Below are 20,699 nucleotides of genomic sequence, written 5' to 3'. Positions count from 1 at the left end.
TGATAGACTGAGTCATAAGGAACCAAAATCGAGCCCTGTAAGTCATCACGTCGACGTCATTTCTCGGTACACCACAGGAAACGGAAGTTTCCGAATTGAGCATAATAGTCGAAGTTTTGTAATCGCTACGTTTTTGAGTTTGCTTTTGTTTGTTTTTTTTACATGCTGTTGGGCGAACGGTGATGTTTGATTAGTTACACAACGGTTGGATTAGTCTACATACATTAGAATGACCAAAGAAAAGCGACACAGGAGACGGGAATCCCCGGAGCGGGAGCCCAAAGTTAAGATAAAGCAGGAGCAGGTGAGCCCTGTTAGGCCACAGAAAACACGCCGCTCCCGGTCCAGATCCAGCGGCCACTCCAGTCCACAGAGGAGAAGAACCAGCAGGTATTTTCAATTTAAAGTCATTTTATTACCTTGACAGACACAACATACGCGTTCGCCAGTGAGTTTAAAGATGTTTTGCCTTCCGAACAAACGCAGCTAACGCGTTAGCACATTTTAGCTGCATCTGAACGGCAATCATTTGTTAGTTTGCTATGTAAACGTCTTTACAAAGTTAATTTAGGGCCTTTTTTTGTGTTCTTCGTGTAGGTCTCCCGCCAGGACAAGAGACCGTTCACCAGTTAGAAGAGAGACTTCTCCCGTCAAACGAGGAAGCAGATCCACCAGAAACAGAAGAAGTCGCACTCCTCCACAACGTGGTGCTGATGTCAAAATAAAGAGGGTGATTAGGTCCTACATTATTAGAAACATGCCATATAGCTTTTATCATTGGATTTTTCTTGATTCAGAGGTTTAAGTTACTCCACTTTTTCTTGGCTACCAGTGTTTGTCTTATAATTTTGTACCTTAAACAGCTGCTTCTGTATTGGCATAGTACCTAAGAGTATGTCAACTATGTTCCTACGACAGATACCACTTCTCACTCGCTCGCTCATTTAAATTATATTATTTCAATGGCTATTTCTACTTGATAAAAATAAACAAATACACTTTCTTTTTTTTTTAAACGTAACAATTGAATGTTTTTGTAGTTCAAACTTGGCTCTGCTCGCTACATTGAGAGCCAGAATTTTTGTTTTATTGGGCCCGATAGCATAGCTACCACATGTGAATTTGCAAATGAAGAATGACTACACGTGGTTATTGAAGGCAAGTCAACTCAACTCTCTGTCGATTTTACAAATAATCTCACAGGAGCAGGATGAGCCACGGACCAGTGGGGAGGATAGGAGGAGAAGAAATGAGCAGCCAGAAGAAAGGAGGAGCAGGTGGGAAACAGAGAGACCGCGGGAAACGGACAGACCACGGGAAACGGACAGACCGCGGGAAATAGACAGACCGCGGGAAATAGACATACCGCGAGAGAGAGACCGTGGCAGAGACAGACAGCAAGAGCAAGAAGCACTTGGCTCTCAACAAGATGAAAGACGGCAACACGATGAGCGGCGCAGAGAAAACCGCCAGCGGCGTGAAGAAAACCAAGAACAGGATTTTGGACAGTCTGAAGGAGGGGTTGAAGACCCAGATGACCCGCCTCCTGACAAAGAGAAGCCCAACTTTGGACTGTCCGGGGCTCTAACGGAAGATACCAACACATTCCGGGGGGAGGTGATCAAGTACAATGAGCCACCTGAGGCTCGCATTCCCAAGCGCAGATGGCGACTGTACCCTTTCAAGAATGATGAACCCCTTCCAGTCATGTACATTCACAGACAGAGTGCCTATTTGTTGGGGCGGCAGAGAAAAATTGCTGATATCGCCATTGACCACCCTTCCTGTTCCAAGCAGCATGCAGTCTTCCAGTATAGGTAAGAGTAACAATTATCAGCTATGTGTTTTTTTACTTTGCTGTGCTATAAATCTCCTATTTCAATCTGTATCATTTAAATAGAACTCCTCTACATGCTGCATAACACTGATTTAAACTGGTCTTCCTTCCTGTCTGTTTCTCTGCAGGCTGATGCCGTTTACTCGTGCAGACGGCACCAGTGGCCGCAGGGTGAGGCCTTACATCATTGACTTGGGTTCCGGCAACGGCACCTACCTGAACAACCAGCGCATCGAAGGTCAACGCTATTACGAGCTCAAAGAAAAAGACGTTATCAAGTTTGGCTTCAGCAGCCGCGAGTACGTCCTCCTGCACGAGTTCTCAGACACAACCGAGGTGGACACCAAGGAGGAAGAGGAAGAGGATGATGAGGGCCTTGATGAGTAAATTGTTCTCAAAAACCCATTTGTCCAGTTCATTAAGGGTAGATAACTTCTCCATTAGTGTTCAGCAAACGGCTGTTTTTGCAGGGAATGGAACAATTAATGGAACTGGTAAATGTTGGACTTTATTTCAATAATGGAACAAGGCTGGTTTGTATATTCTGTAATTACCGAACTGTTGCTTAAACCTGCCACAACTGTCTCAGAGAAGACTTCCTATTCTCAGGTTGTTTGTGTAATATCTGTGTAAGCGTTACTGATCTCACATCTGACAGCGCTCACTATACAAAGTGCTCAGTGCCAGATAAAGATTCTTGCTAAATAAAAAAAAAGTTAATTTTATATTTTTGGATCACAGCACTCGTACAAAGTTTAGCAGAAGACTGATCTCTTGTCTTTGTCCAGGCTGTATATATCAATGTATGATACGTGGAATGTGTACTCTAGATTCATGTCAAATAAGCATTGCTTATTGTCAGAGTAAAAACATTACAGACATCCTTGTAATGATGTTGCCTTTTTTTTTTGCTTTGTAGAGCAGGGGGAAACTAGTTGATTCAGTTGTTTCCTTTCACCAATACTGTGTGGATTTACAGACTCCCTGTTTTATTTTATTTTTTATTTTTGAAGCCGACAGCATTCATAGTAAATTTCCATCTATGTACTTTGAATAAAGATCGTGAAAATTTGGATTGTCTGGAGAGTTTTAATGTAGACACCTCATCAGATACATTTCCATTTTGTATGTCAATAATTGTAATGTAAGATTACCAAACATTAAGACTAAGCACTTGTAAATTGTGATTCAACATTTACTGGGAACATTTCATGGAAAACTTTCTTTCAGCATATCTACTTTTTGTTTAGCGCAGCTGGGTCGGGGGCTTGGAACTGAACTCCAAGCTCTCCTCAGATTAAAGTAAATATTTAAGAATCAGTCCTTAAATGTCCCCATGTTCAAACCTTGTTCAGCTATAATATTAAATTCTCCCTGACCCCTGAATGCTCTCTTTTAGTTTGTTTTGTTTGAAGGGAATTACATGAATACAAATCAGACAGGTCAACAGAAGAAGAAGCCAGAGAAATGACAAAATAACATGTTTTTTTTTTATATATTTTTTTTAACGGATCAAAGACAGGTTTTTTCATTATTCATATGCAAGAAGACATTATTTGAACGAAATAAATAATTATCTTTAACATGTTGCATTATTGTTTGGACACATTAATCATCCCATCAGTGTTCACCTGTAACCATCGGAATTGAATAACAGATTTTCACAGCAGAGGTCATGCGAGAGTCGAGGCTTGTGTGGCGTTCAGTGTCAGTCTGAAAATGTCAGCGGGCGGAGCAGGGGAGGAGAGGAGGGAGGGAGAGAGGGCGGGTCGAGTGGAGAAGAGTACGGGAATGGTAGTGGATATGTGCTGTGAGCGGGGGCGTTGACACACCTGGGGAATTACAAGAACAAGCAACCGTGTTGTCAGATTTCTAATGGAAGTTGTCACTACAAAGTTCATGCATTGAGTTCCAGCTGCGGAATAAGTGACAACATGTACACAACGGAGCGCAGGAGAATGAGCCTGCGCGAGCTGAAAAGGAAAGATCCAGTGTGGGTGTCTGCTGGAAGTTTGTGGCAGGACTCTCTGGCTATAGAGCTGACTGCCAGCGGCTCGGTTAGACCGATCGTTTCCCCACGCAGTCGGACCAGGGCTGTCTCCGTGGCATACATCTTGAACGAGGACGCGTCCGTGCCGCAGACTGAGGAGAACTTATCCCTGAAATGTCTGAAGGAAGCTTGCGCGGACGCACAGGCAGTGTTCAAAACAATCCCATTTGAGAGAATATCCCTTGGCACCACGGACATCCTGGATAGTTTCTACAACGCAGGCAAGTGCAGGCATGCTGAATGCGGGGTAATTTAAGCACTAGGCCGACCCCGCTGACTAACCCGTCCTGTTTATTCCCCCCCCAGATGTAGCAGTGGTGGAGATGAGTGACACTTTCTGCCAGCCCTCCCTGTTCTACCACCTGGGAGTGAGAGAAAGTTTCAGCATGAACAATAACATAATACTGTATTGTTACAAGCAAGATAGTGATCTACCGGCTGTTAAGGTACCTTAATGACAACACATTATTTGCATTTGTGTTGTGAATCAATGTGATGATTTCACCGGGGAGTGATCAATGGATTACAAACTGCCCTTCCAAAAAAAGATCAGGTGCACTGTGTAAAATAGTTCATATTGATAATTGGAATAATAACTGATAATGTGTGGCATACTACGCACCATTTAAAGAGGCGCTTGAGGAGAGTCTTTCATTATTAGTTAATGAGTGTGAGATAATGGGAGCCAACAGAGACACACAATTGATTTTTGCCCTAAACTCACTTAAGTGTGTTGATCTGGACAAGGCTGCAACCATGGCTGTAATTATTCATCATTCTGCTGATTCTACTTTATGGCTAATCGATGAATGGTTTTGTGTTTAAAATGTAAGAAATTATTGAGAAATGACCATCACTATTTCCTAACAATGAAGGTGACTAATGTTCAAATGAATGTTGACATTATTTTCAGTTTGTTTTCAGGCCAATGGCACTTAATCACAGTTGTGTAAAAAACAGTTAATACCTCTAAAGGAAATCATGTAATTCATGAAATGTTATAGATGAAAACCGATTTGATAGAACAATACTATGTTGATGATCAAGGCATTTGAAATCACAACCAAATCCATTGTTTTTGAGTCAAATGAAATGAAACCTTAAGCATCAAAAGCAAAAACACATCCATGATTCCTCAGCCCGATCGAGGTCCCCATAGTGTGTATTGAACCCCGCATGATTGTGTACTTTTCCCTTTAGGAGCAGTGTGGAAGCTACACGTTCCTCCCTTACGTAGTGTCCCCTCAGGGAAAAGTGTTGGCCTGTGATGCTGCGATGATGAACGGTATCAATGAGTTGATGCAGCCTAGTTTCCTGCTGGAGCCCCTACTGACCCCGCTGGTGGACAGACTGGTGCATCTGCTGAACAATGTGCACGTTCAGTCCAGGTCAGATACACACAGCAGGGCTTTGTCTACCATCGTGTGCTTCACCAAAAAACGCCATCGTCTCAGATTGCACATGCATTTGCCGATTTGTAGACAGACATTAAAATGTTTTCTCCTCTTGTGCTGACAGTGAGTACTTCCGGGAGTCGATCATGCACGAGATCCGTATGGCACGGGAGCGGTTTAGTGGTCAAGCCCTGAGTGAGGAGCTGAGCCGCATCCAGAAACGCTTGGACAGTGTCGAGCTGCTCACCCCTGATATAGTCACCAACCTGATGTTGTCCTACAGAGACAATCAGGTGTGTGTTTACGTCATAGACTGCACGGTTTAGGTGTGCATATTAGTAAATGCTCTGACATGGAGTGTGTAAAAGCTTATGGGCTACAACCAGTTGTTATTCTATTTCTTTAGTCATCGTTTAAAATGATTTAGTTTGAGAAATGTATTCATTTCAAGGCCAAAAATGTCATATTACAATTGTTTGAGAAAAATAGCAATTATCCTAATATTGAAAATTCATTGAATAACAAAACTGCACACCTTCACATAATCAGACCACAACAAGTTTGGGATTTATGGATCATTAACTGATTCATTGACTACATTCAGGGAATCTTTGCTTAAAACACAATAAAAACCAGTGTTTCGTGGTGAAAATATTAATGTTAAGGACATTCGAGCTGTCAAATTAGCGGGTTGCCAGTTGCCAGTTGCCAGTATCACAAAGCTGAACCCTCTATACATGCACATTAACTATCCCCATTGCAACTGTAGAAACTACAAATCTGGTTCAAAATCAGCAATGTTTCCCTTAAAAGTAATCAGATATGACCAAAGCCCATGATCAGATTGCATGTCAGGTGTGATGTAGACCACAATTAAGGTTCCAATGGTTATTGTTGATAAATCTAGTAGTCATATACATTATTAAATGTAATTAGAAGCATGTTCAATAATGCATTGTAATTCTGCACCCTCTCAGGACTACGATGCCATAATCAAACTGGTGGAGACTCTGAATGACCTGCCCATGTGTCTGGTAGCCAGACATCAGAATATCAAGTTTAACTACATCTTTGCTCTAAACAGGTACCCATAAAGCCCCCATTGCATTTATAGTTATTTTTAGTATAGTATTATAGTCTCTGCTCTTGTTTAGATCAAACACTTTAGTACCATTCCCAGCCTGTAGCTTGTATGAATAGTAGATACGAGGGATTTTCTTCAAGCTTATCACAGCTGATATCAACAAATATTTCAGGAGGAATCGCCCTGGAGATCGCGCCAAGGCTTTGGATGCAATTCTACCCATCGTGGATTCGGGGGTGAGAGTGGCGTCAGACATCTACTGCCTGTGTGGAAGGATCTACAAAGACATGTTCATGAGCTCTGGGTTCACCGATGTGCGCAGCAGAGACCAGGCCTGCTATTGGTACAACCACTTTGTGCATGTGCATATTACAAACTGCTAAAAGTGGCATTTGTATGTTTTCTGTTCTTTGCTACATACTCCACTTAAAAGTACTTGCTTATATGTGTTTACTGTTTATGTTGCATTACTATTTTGGCGTAACTGATTCCCCCTATCTGGCAGTGTTCAATTATAATCCGTTATTGCTCTGTTTATATCATTTGTCAGGTATGGGAAAGGGTTTGAGACAGAGCCAACTCTTCACTCGGCCATCAACAACGTGGTCCTCCTGATGGCAGCTGGACATGAATTTGACACTTCTATTGAACTGCGCAAAATAGGTGCTTACTCCTTTCTGCTTTCTTTATCAGATAGAATCAATGACAAATATCGGCTTTGATCAAATATGGCGGCAATACAAGTTTATGGTCTAAGGATTTATTGTGTCAATGAGTTTATACTACTTCCACATTACACTTTATGCTGTAGGTGTATTACCCTTATACTTAATTATGATGCAATCCATTATTTTAATGTGAGAGCACAATTCAGGCTAGATTTTAAAAGTTTAAGATGCAATGAAATATGGAGGAAACCAATCATTGAAAAGCTTATTTCATGTCAATTTCCCAATACACATCATGAATTCATTTATTTATTTGTTCATGTATCATTTAGAATGTATGTAGTGTTAAATCACTCTTGCCTTTTCTTTGTATACCTGCTCGGCACCCCAGAGAATGACTTATAGTTGGACACAGGGCAGCTGTCATCTGTTGATACACATATAAGCCTTTTAGTTTCTAAATATAATCGTTATTTCGTATGAATTTGTTACTGAATTGTTTTGCTGTGTGTTGGTGTTCAGGTGTGACTCTAAGCACTCTGCTCGGTAGAAAGGGCAGTTTGGAGAAGATGAAGGATTACTGGGATGTCGGCTTCTACCTTGGGGCAAACATCCTCGCTAACGAACATCGGAAAGTCATCATGGCCTCTGATAAACTTTACAGACTCAATGCTCCTGTATGGTGAGGCTTTAATTCTGGATTAGTGGTAATCATGTACATTGTTGGATTAAAAAATCTAAATCCCTTTGAATAAGAAAGCATTCAGAAGGATTTTGGTTTTATAGCCATATTATGTTTTTGTGGATTAATGAGTTTAATACTTCTTTCAGGTATGTGGCATCCATCATGGAGACGTATATCCTGTACCGTCAGTTTACCAAGCTTCCCGAGGTGAAATCTCCCAAACAGGAAACTTTGGACTTCTGGATGGAGCTGCTTTTGCAAACCTGTAAACCCACCGACTCCACAGGCCGCTGCCCAGTAAGACCACACTGATAACGTTGACCCTTACTGTAACGATAAACATCAAACTTCGCCTCCACCCTGTGTCCTTTTGAATCTTAAGGTCAACACTCAGTGCTGTAATGAATGGATAAAGAAAGAGAAAACATGTAAAAAGAGAGAAAATGTTGTCCTCTAATAAGAAATAAAAGATTGTTTTTTGGTTATTTAAAATATTGGTAACAGAATGTGAATGTTCTGCTTGTCAGGTGCTCATTATGGAGCCCAGTAAAATCCTCCAACCAGCTATTGTGTGTGTGAGCGAGGAGGATGAAAGCCGCACTGTCCAGTTGAGACACGTCACTCCCTTAAAGGTATGTTGACCCCTCCTCTGTTAGAACCACACTTTTATCTGGATACATATTTCCTGCAATACAAAACCGAATTTAAAATAAATGGTATTGTGAAAAGCAAGTTTCACAATGATTCATGACCCAGTGAATGTTTAATAGGATGAGTGTGTGGGTGTGTTCAATGGACGTCACTGTGTGGGAAAAATGACCTACTTCATACCTCGGGACCGTTTACTTTCTTTCCCTCTCTTGTATTTCTCATGCATGTAAATAAAAGCTATGCATGTGTTTCAGCAGTCAACAATCTTTATCCGTCCTACTTGATTCCACAGAAAGGCTTACACCAGTGGACTTTCCCAGCCTCTGCAATTCGGGGAGTGAGGTAAAGTGCAGTTCAGCATGTGCTAACATCTCTCAAATATCTGCTCTGAGTTCTGGGTGTGTTCAAGCCTGCAGCGAAGCCCTCAACACAAAGGTTGTCTGGGAAACCTTGGCTGTCTGTCAGATTTCTTCTCTGTTGATATAGTGGCAGGCTTTGCCTCCTTGTTGTTCGTATAGTCCTTTTGATTTCCCTCTGGTTACTGATCACTGCCGCTGTGTACTTTGGCCTTGTATTGTCTGCCGATTTGCCACTTGGGCTGTTTTCAGCAAATACCCAAAACAGTCAGCTGCTGGGTCACCAAAGAACACCAAACAAACAACCTTATCAGATTGTAAATGTTTGGGGAAAATACGAGAAACATGTTTTTCTTTTGTGAAGGGCCTTACTCATCAGCATTTACAGAATGAATCAATGGTGAGTCTGTTTAATCAAAACAGATATCCTCTGTATTGCAAACATTAGCTGCTGGTTCAGAAAAGGGATTGAGTCTCGGTTACGGTTAGCACACTTCTATGTTTTTGCTCTGCAATGCATATCCTAAACAATTGAAGAAGGGATTATAAATGTTTCAAATCCTTATTTGCTTTTTCCCCTCTTAAGTGCTTCAAAGATTGATGAGCGGAGCTGCTTCCTGTATGTCCACTACAACTCAGATGACTTCCAGCTCTGCTTCCCCTCCGAGCTTCACTGCAAAGGGTGAGTCACTAAACCATTGGTAAAGAAACACCCGGTCAGAGTGTGTGAAGTGAGGCAATGCGAATGACTCGCTCACCGACCAACTGACGGGTTGAATATAGAGAGAAACAGCCCATCATTACAGGGTACAGGAACATTATCACACGTCACAAATAGGTAATTCACCTTTGCAGACTAAGGTACAGTAGGTTGCCTAACGTGATGAGTTTCATGCAATAACATTGAATGAGTCATGTTTCCTTTATTTTACTTTTGGAAATCCCCTTTTACATATTTTTCTCTCCGACTTAAAGAGTCAAAGCCAACTAAAAAATAAAATAAATGTCTAACCTCTGTTGATAGATTCAGTTTCGGGCGACCCACTGCTAAAACTTAACTGCCACGTTAATATAACGGAGTGACCTCAGAGAACTCCTCGTACAATATCCTGGTTAATTTAGGACTGTAGATATTTTCCCTCGGAAGTCTCTTCCAAAAAAAGGGAAGTCAAACTGAAGCTTCCTGCATAGCTGAATGCTATTTTTAAAGAAGAAAAAGATTGCTTTATTGAGATTTTGGTCAAGTGATCCCTTAAAAATGCCCTCTTAAGGTTTCCGTTAAACAAGACTTGTAAGACTTAGTACATTTCCTTCCTGGTAGAACATCTGCAAAGCCAACTGTTGAAGTATTGCACATTTTGCATTGTACAGATTCATGATTTGTTGCTAGTCTTCTTGTTCACTGCCATTGCCTCCACCATAGACTATCTATGAAGAATATCACCTGCAGCTGTTGATCAAGGCAACCGTTTGAAAGTGTGTCAGGACTGTGTATATCGTCGCCCGCACTCGTGCATGTATGCTTTTGTATACTATATAAACAAAAAGGCCACACTTGTAAGTCATTGCACTGTGGTCAAAGCCTGTGAAAGTCGATTATATTCATGAAGTTTATGTTTACTTCCACATATCGGGTGTAACTTTCATAGGTAACTTCTTTGGAAGTGTTAGGGCATGTCTGACGGTTGCTATTTATTTCCTTTTTAACCATATAAGCGCATATTCTCATCTACATAAATGTCTCCCTACACTTTTCTCTCACTAGTTTCTGCGAGCTGGTGAACTCTCTGCTGCAGCAGGCTGAAGACCCCGCTCAGGACCTGAACCATGTAGCAGAGGGAGTACTAGAGGTCAGTCACAGTACCCAATTCCTCTTACGCAGAGTCCTCTCTATTTTAGGTCTCAGTTGCCTCAACAAGTTAGAAACATACCAGAAGTCCCTGAATGAAACATCTGTTCTCTTCACATTTCTCTAGCCTGCGTGTGTAATTCCTCAAATCTCTCCTGATGCTCATACTTTCTGATTCATGCCGTCTTCACTCCTATCGACAGTTTGTCTACGAGACCAATGAGAATGGCGACAAGGTGCTTCTGGGTAAAGGGACGTACGGTGTGGTGTATGCTGGGAGAGACCTGAGCAACCAAGTGCGCATCGCCATCAAGGAAATCCCTGAGAAGGACAGCACGTATGAGAAACACTTTTTTACTGTTTTCCCTCTAGAGTCGTCGCTTTCTGGCAGACTTTAAGCTGCACTTTTTCTCACAAGAAGGTTTTTCCCTTAAAGGGAAATTCTTTGGCAGAGAAACTCCTCACTGGCATGCTATGGATCCCCAGTGCTTTTTACAAATCTTAGGGGAGATTTATGAGTTTTCCGACTTCTCATTCTTTGTTTGTTCCTCTTTCATCCACACAAAGGCTGCGCTGCGTTGTCATATGAAAATATTTAAATAACTTTTTAAGCATCTGCATTTGTATCAAAGACGCAACACAATATTTGTTTGTCTTTATAAAGCTGTGGTCTTGGCAAAAAACAAATTGGGAAATATTGTGTCAAATCAGTAGGGGCAGAGGTTAACAGATAAGAAGTGTTGTGACATACCGGTATTGACCTCACCATGACACTGAAAAAGGGAAATAATGCACACTCTCCGCCTCCTTACACTCCTACTTTATGTTATTCATTTTCCAAAAAGACAAAAACACACACTAAACAAAGTTGAAGAAACATTTGACTGATGGTATTATTATTCAAATGTGTACAGATATTGGGATCATATTGTTATCCCTAATCTATAGGCTTTAGTTAGAGAAGTGAAACTGCCCATGACCATTATCAGTAAGAAATCTAAAAATCATAGTTCAACTTTTTACCTCACTGTTCCACTTATCATGCTTTGTTATTTTCCAGGTACTCCCAGCCCCTCCACGAGGAGATAGCTCTGCACAAGAGGCTAAAACACAGAAATATTGTCCAGTACCTGGGCTCTGTCAGTCAGGATGGTTTCATCAAGATCTTCATGGACGAAGTACCTGGAGGTATGAATCCTGAAATGTACACTTTTGGCCTCAAAGAGCAGTAGAGGGTAACTGTCCATTACTGGATACCATTGGCCAAATCCACACACACACACACTGGCTATAAATATATGAAATAAGGTGTTCAAATTAAAAGTTAAACACACACACACAACTTGCAGTATGACACTTAACATATTGTATCAAAAAACAGGAAAGTCACCAGAACTGACTGATGCTGTCTTAAGCTAATATTAAACCTGAAGACCAACTTTACACATGTGGTAATTTAATCAAATTCTGTTTTATTTTTATGCATTCACTTCTGCTAATACTTACTCATGCCTTTTCAATGTTTCCACTTTCACTTTTCAATTTCCCAAAGAGGCCCAGACTTATACATCAGTGTTGAACTGTTTTCATTTGATCTACAAACTAATAGTTATACATAAGTACATTTGTGTCACTAGAATTCAGGGGTGTCAAACTCAAGGCCCGGGGGCCAAATCCGGCCCGCGACTTCATTTTATGTGGCCCCGCAAGAGCTTGCAAAGAATAGAGTTTATTATACGGTTACATGCCACTTTACAGAAGCAGGTTGCCCATAAACTACATGTCCCACAATGCATCTCGTTTTGTGACATGGCACAAAAGAGACTTGCAATTATTTGCCCTGCACTTCTGCTTTCAGACGTAGTTGGTAGTTAATTACTAAGTTATTACCCTATCCGATAATAATCCAATTCAGAGGCAATAGTGTAATATAATATATTATTTTATATATTATTTATATATGTATATTTATATAGTTACAACCGGCCCTTTGAGTGCAACCATAATGCTAATGTGGCCCGCGATGAAATTGAGTTTGACACCCCTGATGAAACAATGTCTTTGATACTTTCCCTGGAACTAAAATAGACTTACAAAGAAGTCATGCCCTGCTTCCTTAAAAAGTGCCAACAAAAAGAAAAACGCCCCTTCTTTCAAGCTGTATTTCCCTAGTATTTGTGAGACCCACAGGATGATGCCCTTATTACAGTCCGTTGTAAGGAAGCTGAGTGTCTCTCTTGTGTTCAGTGGAGTTGTGATTGTGTAATATCAACTGGAAGCCAGTTTTAAGAAAGTGGGCGGTTTCTCACATCCTGCTCATTGAAGAAAAATCTCTGCAGACTATGGCATGATTGATATTGCCACATATTGCTGAGAATTAACGTATTCAACAAAAACAGAATATTGCATTTACCAGCACAAACAGAAGAAATTATGTTTATTCCCTTCACTGCCTTCATGTAGATGTTAAAGTATGGATCGGCTTAATTAACATGATATTTTCTGCTTGTAGGAAGTTTGTCATCTCTTCTCCGCTCCAAATGGGGTCCCCTGAAAGACAATGAAGCCACCATCATCTTCTACACCAAGCAGATCCTAGAGGGGCTCAAATACCTTCATGACAATCAGATAGTCCACAGAGACATTAAGGTGAGCGGAGCACCATGGGACTTCTGCCGACAAATGGCCAACAATGAATGAACCATGTGATCCTTGTTTTATTGTCTAAGATGTTTGTATTTGAGTAAAACCATGTGGGCTTTTTGTCTTTGCTGCAGGGTGACAATGTATTGATCAACACTTATAGTGGAGTGTTAAAGATCTCTGACTTTGGAACCTCCAAGCGGTTAGCAGGGATTAACCCCTGCACTGAGACCTTTGCTGGTAAGATGCTCTCTACTTTTAACTCAATCAGAAGGATGTACTGTCATTTTATCTGTGGACTGATAACAGTGGTTGCATTTTGATCACCTTTATGATTATTTTCAGGAACTCTGCAGTACATGGCCCCAGAGATTATCGACCAGGGGCCTCGGGGTTATGGGAAGCCGGCTGATATCTGGTCCCTGGGGTGCACTATTATAGAAATGGCAACGGGCAAACCACCCTTTCATGAGCTGGGAAGTCCGCAGGCAGCCATGTTCAAGGTAAATAAGAGAAAGTTGTATTTTAGGTTGATGTTTATACATATATATATATATATATATATATATATATATATATATATATATATATATAGCTCTACATGCTAGCCAGGCTTTCAGGAAAAAGTCCCACATGATGGTGTTTGACTGAACTGGATGGATGGATGGATGGTGTTACATACTTTAATGTCACCAGGAGGATGAGTTGTAATGACTATGACTGCTTTTTATCTAGCACCATCATCAGGTCAAAATTTGATTTGACTTTGTTTAGCGCTAATTGGCAAATGCTAGCATGCTAACAGATTAAACTCAAATGGTGATAATGTTAAACATTAACATGTTAGCATGATGATGTAAACGCCACATAAATTATATTACATACATTTGGGTTTTTCTGTTGTAATATTTGATACGAGTTGTTTTGTTGGTACTTCCATATTATTTATTACCAATTAAGTTATAAAGTTACGAGTTTGCGTAAAAAGGTCCCAGTCAAAATGAAGAATTGTTTGTTGACGTGAGTGCTTTTCGGATGTCGGAATTTTGTAATTACTGTTGCGTGAACACAGCATCAGTACAGCCTTACAGAGCCAGGACACACAGGACAACAAATACAAATAACGTATTGTTGTTTAAATAAACATAAAACAAATATTTTAAGTATTAATGACATTTGATCAAACTCTGTCAGTAACATGTACATTATCCCTTCAAGGTGGGCATGTTCAAGATCCACCCCAAGGTGCCAGAGTGCATGTCAGACGAGGCGAAGGCCTTCATGATGAAATGTTTCCTACCGGACCCCGACGACAGAGCCACGGCCGCAGAGCTGCTGAATGACACTTTCCTCAGGTCGTCCCCCAGGAAGAAGGCCAGGACCCCGGAGGAATCACAACCTAAAGAATACCTTTCTTCTGGTGAGAGACTTAACACTCACTTACTGCTTTTCTTTCTCACATACAGTATATTGTCAGTTCTTCATCAGCCAGTTTATCTCACTTTCTTTGTTCCCATTACGAAACGCTTTGTCATTTCTATACACGTTTGTTGACATTTATGTTGTAACCTGGTTAATGGCAGATATCTTGAACTCATATCTAACCACAATCTTGTCTGGTTTCTTGTCTGGTTTTGCAGCTGACTACCAGCGCAGCCTGTCTGTACCTATCTCCATCTTTGTGGAGGACACAGATTCGTACTCGGGTTCGATTGACCTGTCCTGTTCCCTTGACCTCAGGATGCACCAACTCCCCCTCAGAGTAATTGAAACCTCTGAGAGTATCAACAGCTTTCTGTCGTGAGTAACATTATTGCTCAACAGAAACATAAAAAATGTACTATCTCTACATCAACAATTGTTTTACAGGATCTTAGATCGGGGGCAAACCACAGAAAAGGTTACAGTCATATAGTCTTGTGAGGCTACATCCTGTGTAGGCGTCAAAAGGGTGCAATGCCACTGTATCGACTGCCACAGTCTACAAAAGACAATGTATAACTTACATAATGAATCATCAATGTCTTATCTTCATTTCTTTTTAGTGTGATTTCTATTTCACTAGATACATAACTATCTTAATCTGTTGATCTGATGTGATTGATCTCTTCATTGCCCCCTTCTGTCCAGAATACCAGAGGACTCTCCATTAGACATGGGCAGTCCATCCACCACAGAAGAGAACGTTGGTCTTTTTATGCTGAGGAAGGACAGCGAAAGGAGAGCCACACTACACCGAGTCCTCACCGACTACATCAGCCATGTTGTCTCTCATATACAGGAGTCTGTGCCCCAGGTGGGTAAAGCAAAGTCACAAAAACAAGAGACAAAACATTGTCAAATATATAACCTTCATGGCTTCCTTCATAACACACTACATAGGATGTCCTATGAAGTATAGGGCATCTCACTAATATTTAGTTTCTCTTTCAGCTTTTAAGTTCATTAAAAAAGATTATATAAACAAATTCCAAAAAACGGTTCAAACAATTCTTAGTGTTACAACCATTATTGGTTCACTAATAATTTAATTCCTGTGTAATCGGCAATGACATTCCTGTGTAAATGACAATCTCTGGATATGCTTTTATTTGGATATTACACAAATTGTCCAGACTTGGCATTATTTGCATTCCCCAAAACCCCAAAATATGAAACCTTGCTGTGATCCATCAATTCGGGTTAGTATAAGAGTTGGCTCGTGAGTTAATAATCTTTAGAGGGCATTTCTGCCTTTTTATTTAACATTTGTTTTCCATATTTCCAGAGCTGTTATGTCCCCCAGAACAAATACAGCAAGAAAATTGTAAGCTTAGGCGGTTTCTCTCACATTTGTTTTATGTCAAAGAATAGCCTAAAATACTCTGGAAGTTATTATATTAATTTAAATATCATACTGATAAAAAGGCTGACATCTGAAAACCTATTAAGCAAATTAAAAAAAACATGAAATAAGCAATTTTTTAATAAATTCCCAGCCATGACTATGGAATATTTATTTTTCTCCAAACTAACTTTTTTGATCTTAATGGTGTTCTGTGCTAATGCTGTTTTAATGTGTTTTATGGAAAGCACGCAGGTGGCTGGGAATTTGTGTTTCCTTGTGTTTCCAACATTTTATTTCTGTTTCAAGCATGGCGAGGGATCATCGCTGACTGCAGATCAGATCACTGAGCTCGTTCACTGCCTGGGAGACAACATCCGCTCACCGGACAGGAAGCAGCTGACCAGCAGCCTGCTGCGCCTCAGAGCCACCCTGCTGGCTGCTGCAGTATCACTGAACGGCCTGCAGGCGGTGCTGTTCAGCTTCCAAGATGCAGTAAGTTCCTTCAGAGTCAACAATGGTTATTATTACACTCCTGTGAGCTATAGACTAAGTTACATTTCAATCATGTTGAACTTCCTGCTCTGTTTCCAGGTGAAGAAGGTGTTGAGGCAACAGCAGGTGAAGCCTCACTGGATGTTTGCTCTGGACAATCTGCTGAGACAGGCAGTGCAGGACGCCATCACTGTGCTGCTACCAGGTAGTCCTTCCTCTTATACTGTGTGAGTTTAGTAGTTTGGATTATTTTATATACTCATCATCTGTGCCTCTTCCATTCCTCCCACCTCTCAGAGCTGAAAATCCAGCTGCAGTCCTCCTTTGAGACTGAAGACAGCACTTCTGAGGAGCATCCTGCTGACCCAGACACTCCTGTAGTCATTGTCCCAGACCAGGTGTGGGCCCCACCAGACATGCAGCAGACAACAGCCTCCATTTATGAGATTCTGCCTACTGCAAGCCCCGACTCCCCAACAGACCTGGTCCTCAACAGCAACTGTCCCCTCAGTGAGAAACTGAGAGACATGCGGATAGAGACCAGCAGGTAGCTTTCAGGTGTTTTCTAAATGTATAAGATGTTATGTTCTTGTTACATGCTGCATCAATTTAGTTGATTTGAGAGATGTTGCTCCAACAGTGCAACACAATAAGACAGATAAAATATTGGAAGTAAATACAATAAAATAGAATAGAAGTGCCATAAGAGTCTATATACAAGTGATACATCATGTGTACCAGTAAAATACATAAAAACAAAACAAAAATAGCAAAGAGTAGACATATAAAAAATTCCTTTAGATTAAAGTTACAACGATGAAATTGTGCATTAAAAGGAGGATAATGCAAATTCAACACACAATCAGATGACATGTTAAAATGGACCTGGGCTCTGTCCCCCCCGGACCTGGGGGGACAGAGCCTTCTCCGTCGCTGCCCCCTCCCTCTGGAACTCACTCCCACAACCCATCAGAGACTGCACCGACCTCACCACCTTAAAAAAAACTCACAAAAACTCACCTCTTCAAACTGGCTTTTAATGTGTGATTGTTTTTGTATTATTTGACTTTAACTTTAACTATATATTTATTTGTTGTTCCTTTCTTCTCTTTTCTTTTGTCTTCTCTATTATCTGTAAAGCGTCTTTGAGCACCTGTGAAAGCGCTAACAAATTAAATCTATTATTATTACTATTATTAAAATGCATCGCAAAAGCAGGAGTTTGCTTCCTAAAAGGCTAAATTGTATAAATGTGTTTTTTTAAAGACTTCCACCGAGCTGTGAATAGCAGTTTGTATTATCATAATGTACATTTATTCTGTAGCATTAAAAGGCTACATAAACTGTGTGTGTGTGTGTGTGTGTGTGTGTGTGTGTGTGTGTGTGTGTGTGTGTGTGTGTGTGTGTGTGTGTGTGTGTGTGTGTGTGTGTGTGTGTGTGTGTGTGTGTGTGTGTGTGTGTGTGTGTGTGTGTGTGTGTGTGTGTGTGTGTGTGTGTGTGTGTGTGTGTGTGTGTGTGTGTGTGTGTGTGTGTGTGTGTGTGTGTGTGTGTGTGTGTGTGTGTGTGTTAAATGCAGGCTATTAACCATATAAAAAAAACTGCCTCCAACACCGGCTTCTCTATTAAGCGAAACACAGTGATTATTGCGATTTTAGGCTGGCACTGCTTTCTGCTGAGTAATGATGGATGTTTTTGTTTCAGACTGCTGAGTCAGCTGCTTGAGAAGGACAGTGAGTATCAGGAGCTACTGAGGAACTCTGTCAGGAGGAAGCAGGAACAGATAGATGCACTGATGAGAGCAGCTGCCACTGAAGGTAAGTTTGTTGTTGTTATGTATGTTGAGACGGTTATGGCTAAAGGAGACGAGTTAATACAACTACTCTACACTAATACACATTCTGTTAAAAAAAGAGAAGCTAATTTGTTGATCGAATTGGTGAAATCAAGTCTGTATCTTTGTTTTGATATTCACATGTAGGGTTATTGCCAGTGTTTTTGAAATGTTCCACACAGGAAATGTTCCACACAGGAAACCTATCCAGTAAAAAACGTGTTGATGAAAACACAAAAAAAAGAATTTTTACTAAAAGACAGCAGTTTTGTGATATACCTAATCAATATCTAATATATAAAATGGGCTTGAACAACTTATCCAATATTTTGAATGGCTGTTGCATAATCTTCTGCCAATAGCTTTGACTTAAGTCAATACAAACATACCAGTCCAGTACATCACATTCTTAAAAATCATTCAAGAATATTTATTGATTTTATCTAGGTCAAACATCCATGTCAACCATCTTAATCTAGCTAAAGTCAGCATGTGTGTTATGGTTCCCCTGCTTGTAAAATGTAGAGTCATTTTGCTGTCTTGTGTTTCTTAAGTCGTGTGCCATGAATGTAAGGAGTCGTTATCTGGTTGGTAAGGGTTCAGCGTAAGGTCAGACGATTAAACGTGCAAGCTGACGCATGACCAGTATTGCATCAAGGGACCAAGCCCTCTATGGATTATCAATACACTCAGTGATTCCCATTCCTGTTTCTCAACACTTGTACCAGTGAATCCCCGGCACACCTCAGCTTCAGGCGCTGGATTATTTCTGCATGACTGGTTCTTGTCGGAGGCGTAGACCTTAAGACCGGCAGCTAATGTGATCAAACTTGACTTGGCAGTTTGGATAACGATTTTAGAGTCTGCGTGCAGAAACATAACAAGTGCTTCTATAGTTTGTAACATTAACACCATAAGATATTGTAATTGGCACCAGCCAGTCTGAATGTTTGTCATCTGTGTACATTATAGACGGTGGATTGGCTAAACGGAAAGGCTCAAATCCAGAAGTGAGGGCTTTGGTGCGCTGGCTCGAGTCTGTCCCTGTAGATAAAGACACCATAAAAAAGGTAAACTCAATTTCAAATAAGCCCTTTTCTTTACTCCTGAAGCGTCTAGGCGTTAGTCATTTACACATGATTCATCAACCTGTGTGATCCTGTTTTCTAGTTGCTCTCTCATGAGTTCACCTTGGACTGTCTCCTTTTCATGGCCTCCAGGGATGACTTGATGTACTGTGGAATAAGGTGAGCTGCCGCCACACATCACCCTTACTCTATCTTTCCATGCAGAAATATAAAAAGGGATTTCACCCAGAGATGGTGTCAGAGAAAAGATGCGGTCTATCTCGTTAGTTTGAGTTTCATCAAAAAGCCCCGGTGGTGTTAGAGCTGGCACGCTCGTAACACTGTATTTCATTTTCTACAAAATTGCTTTTTCAGAGGTGGCATGCTGTGTCGAATCTGGGCCGCCATCAGAGCTCGGAGGAAGACACAGCTCACCACACACAATGAGGACAGTGAGGACACTCTTCTTTAATGGCTGCTGATGTTGAACATCAAAGGACAGATTTATTGACGGGCTGGCCCCGTTTCATCTAGAGGACGAGAGGCCGTGGCGGACATACAGGGATGTAAAGCAGGATAGATTGTAGTCATGTTGTTGAACTGTGAATGTTATTTCTTAAAAAGAGACTTCTTGCCGTTTTAGTGCATATCAAATTCTTCCCTTTCATTTCAGATATTTCCAATATTTCATATTTTTGCAGGGCTTTCAAAAGTGGGATTTTATTAGGCCTTTTTTAAAGCAGCTGTCTTGAAGAGTATTTATTTATCTGCAAAAAACATGATAAATATGTCTTAACGGTGCCTGTTGATGATGCTGTTTTACTCTGTGTTACAGAAAACGTGTGCGTGAGATTTTAAGTGCATACTTTATTTAAGTCAAATGTCTGGGGGAAAAAACGGATCGCTTGTACATCCTGTTAGTATTCATGCGCAATAAACAGGAACTTAAAATCTCTTGGACTGGCTTGTTATCTACATTTATTTCACTTGGCTCAGAGTCATGTAGGTTGGGAGGAGTGACGAACCGGTGACCAGTCTTAAAAATCCACACATGTTCCCTCCTCTGTTTTCACAATGTTGACATCTCCATAGAAAGTGTGTGTGTGTGTGTGTGTGTGTGTGTGTGTGTGTGTGTGTGTGTGTGTGTGTGTGTGTGTGTGTGTGTGTGTGTGTGTGTGTGTGTGTGTGTGTGTGTGTGTGTGTGTGTGTGTGTGTGTGTGTGTGTGTGTGTGTGTGTGTGTGTGTGTGTGTGTGTGTGTGTGTGT

General features: G+C 40.9%; 2 protein-coding genes across 2 annotated transcripts; both read left to right on the top strand.

Moving 5' to 3' along the window:
- Positions 1-85: 85 nt before the first annotated feature.
- Positions 86-2,910, top strand: snip1 (Smad nuclear interacting protein). Its single transcript, XM_079693902.1, has 4 exons — positions 86-390; positions 598-730; positions 1,204-1,817; positions 1,966-2,910. Exons 1-4 carry the CDS (start codon positions 230-232, stop codon positions 2,222-2,224), a joined length of 1,167 nt encoding a protein of 388 aa, XP_079550028.1. The 5' UTR covers positions 86-229; the 3' UTR covers positions 2,225-2,910.
- A 697-nt stretch (positions 2,911-3,607) lies between these two features.
- On the top strand, positions 3,608-20,388 carry LOC307047159 (mitogen-activated protein kinase kinase kinase 5). The gene is made up of 28 exons (XM_079693900.1): positions 3,608-4,108; positions 4,194-4,333; positions 5,088-5,275; positions 5,406-5,574; positions 6,259-6,365; positions 6,538-6,708; positions 6,916-7,028; positions 7,556-7,715; positions 7,865-8,015; positions 8,246-8,350; positions 8,662-8,711; positions 9,312-9,407; positions 10,491-10,575; positions 10,778-10,911; positions 11,635-11,762; positions 13,087-13,223; positions 13,352-13,457; positions 13,563-13,720; positions 14,436-14,637; positions 14,858-15,017; positions 15,348-15,513; positions 16,351-16,536; positions 16,636-16,741; positions 16,834-17,083; positions 18,238-18,350; positions 19,340-19,437; positions 19,538-19,614; positions 19,810-20,388. The coding sequence occupies exons 1-28, from the start codon at positions 3,772-3,774 to the stop codon at positions 19,904-19,906; spliced, it is 3,990 nt and encodes a 1,329-aa protein (XP_079550026.1). The 5' UTR covers positions 3,608-3,771; the 3' UTR covers positions 19,907-20,388.
- Positions 20,389-20,699: the final 311 nt, after the last annotated feature.

The sequence above is a fragment of the Notothenia rossii genome, assembly GCF_949606895.1.
Source record: "Notothenia rossii genome assembly, chromosome: 7".
Taxonomy (NCBI): domain Eukaryota; kingdom Metazoa; phylum Chordata; class Actinopteri; order Perciformes; family Nototheniidae; genus Notothenia; species Notothenia rossii.
Note: the sequence above shows the minus strand (reverse complement) of the source record. Positions and strands in the feature narration are given on the sequence as shown.

What these genes read in the sequence shown, in the direction of transcription:
- snip1 (XM_079693902.1), top strand. Translation starts at nt 230, where the DNA reads ATGACCAAAGAAAAGCGACACAGGAGACGGGAATCCCCGGAGCGGGAG. An exon ending in CAGAGGAGAAGAACCAGCAG is followed by an intron (nt 391 to 597) that starts GTATTTTCAATT and finishes TTCTTCGTGTAG; the next exon opens with GTCTCCCGCCAGGACAAGAG. An exon ending in CTGATGTCAAAATAAAGAGG is followed by an intron (nt 731 to 1,203) that starts GTGATTAGGTCC and finishes ATAATCTCACAG; the next exon opens with GAGCAGGATGAGCCACGGAC.
- LOC307047159 (XM_079693900.1), top strand. Translation starts at nt 3,772, where the DNA reads ATGTACACAACGGAGCGCAGGAGAATGAGCCTGCGCGAGCTGAAAAGG. An exon ending in TGTCCTACAGAGACAATCAG is followed by an intron (nt 5,575 to 6,258) that starts GTGTGTGTTTAC and finishes GCACCCTCTCAG; the next exon opens with GACTACGATGCCATAATCAA. An exon ending in TACAGGAGTCTGTGCCCCAG is followed by an intron (nt 15,514 to 16,350) that starts GTGGGTAAAGCA and finishes TTCTGTTTCAAG; the next exon opens with CATGGCGAGGGATCATCGCT.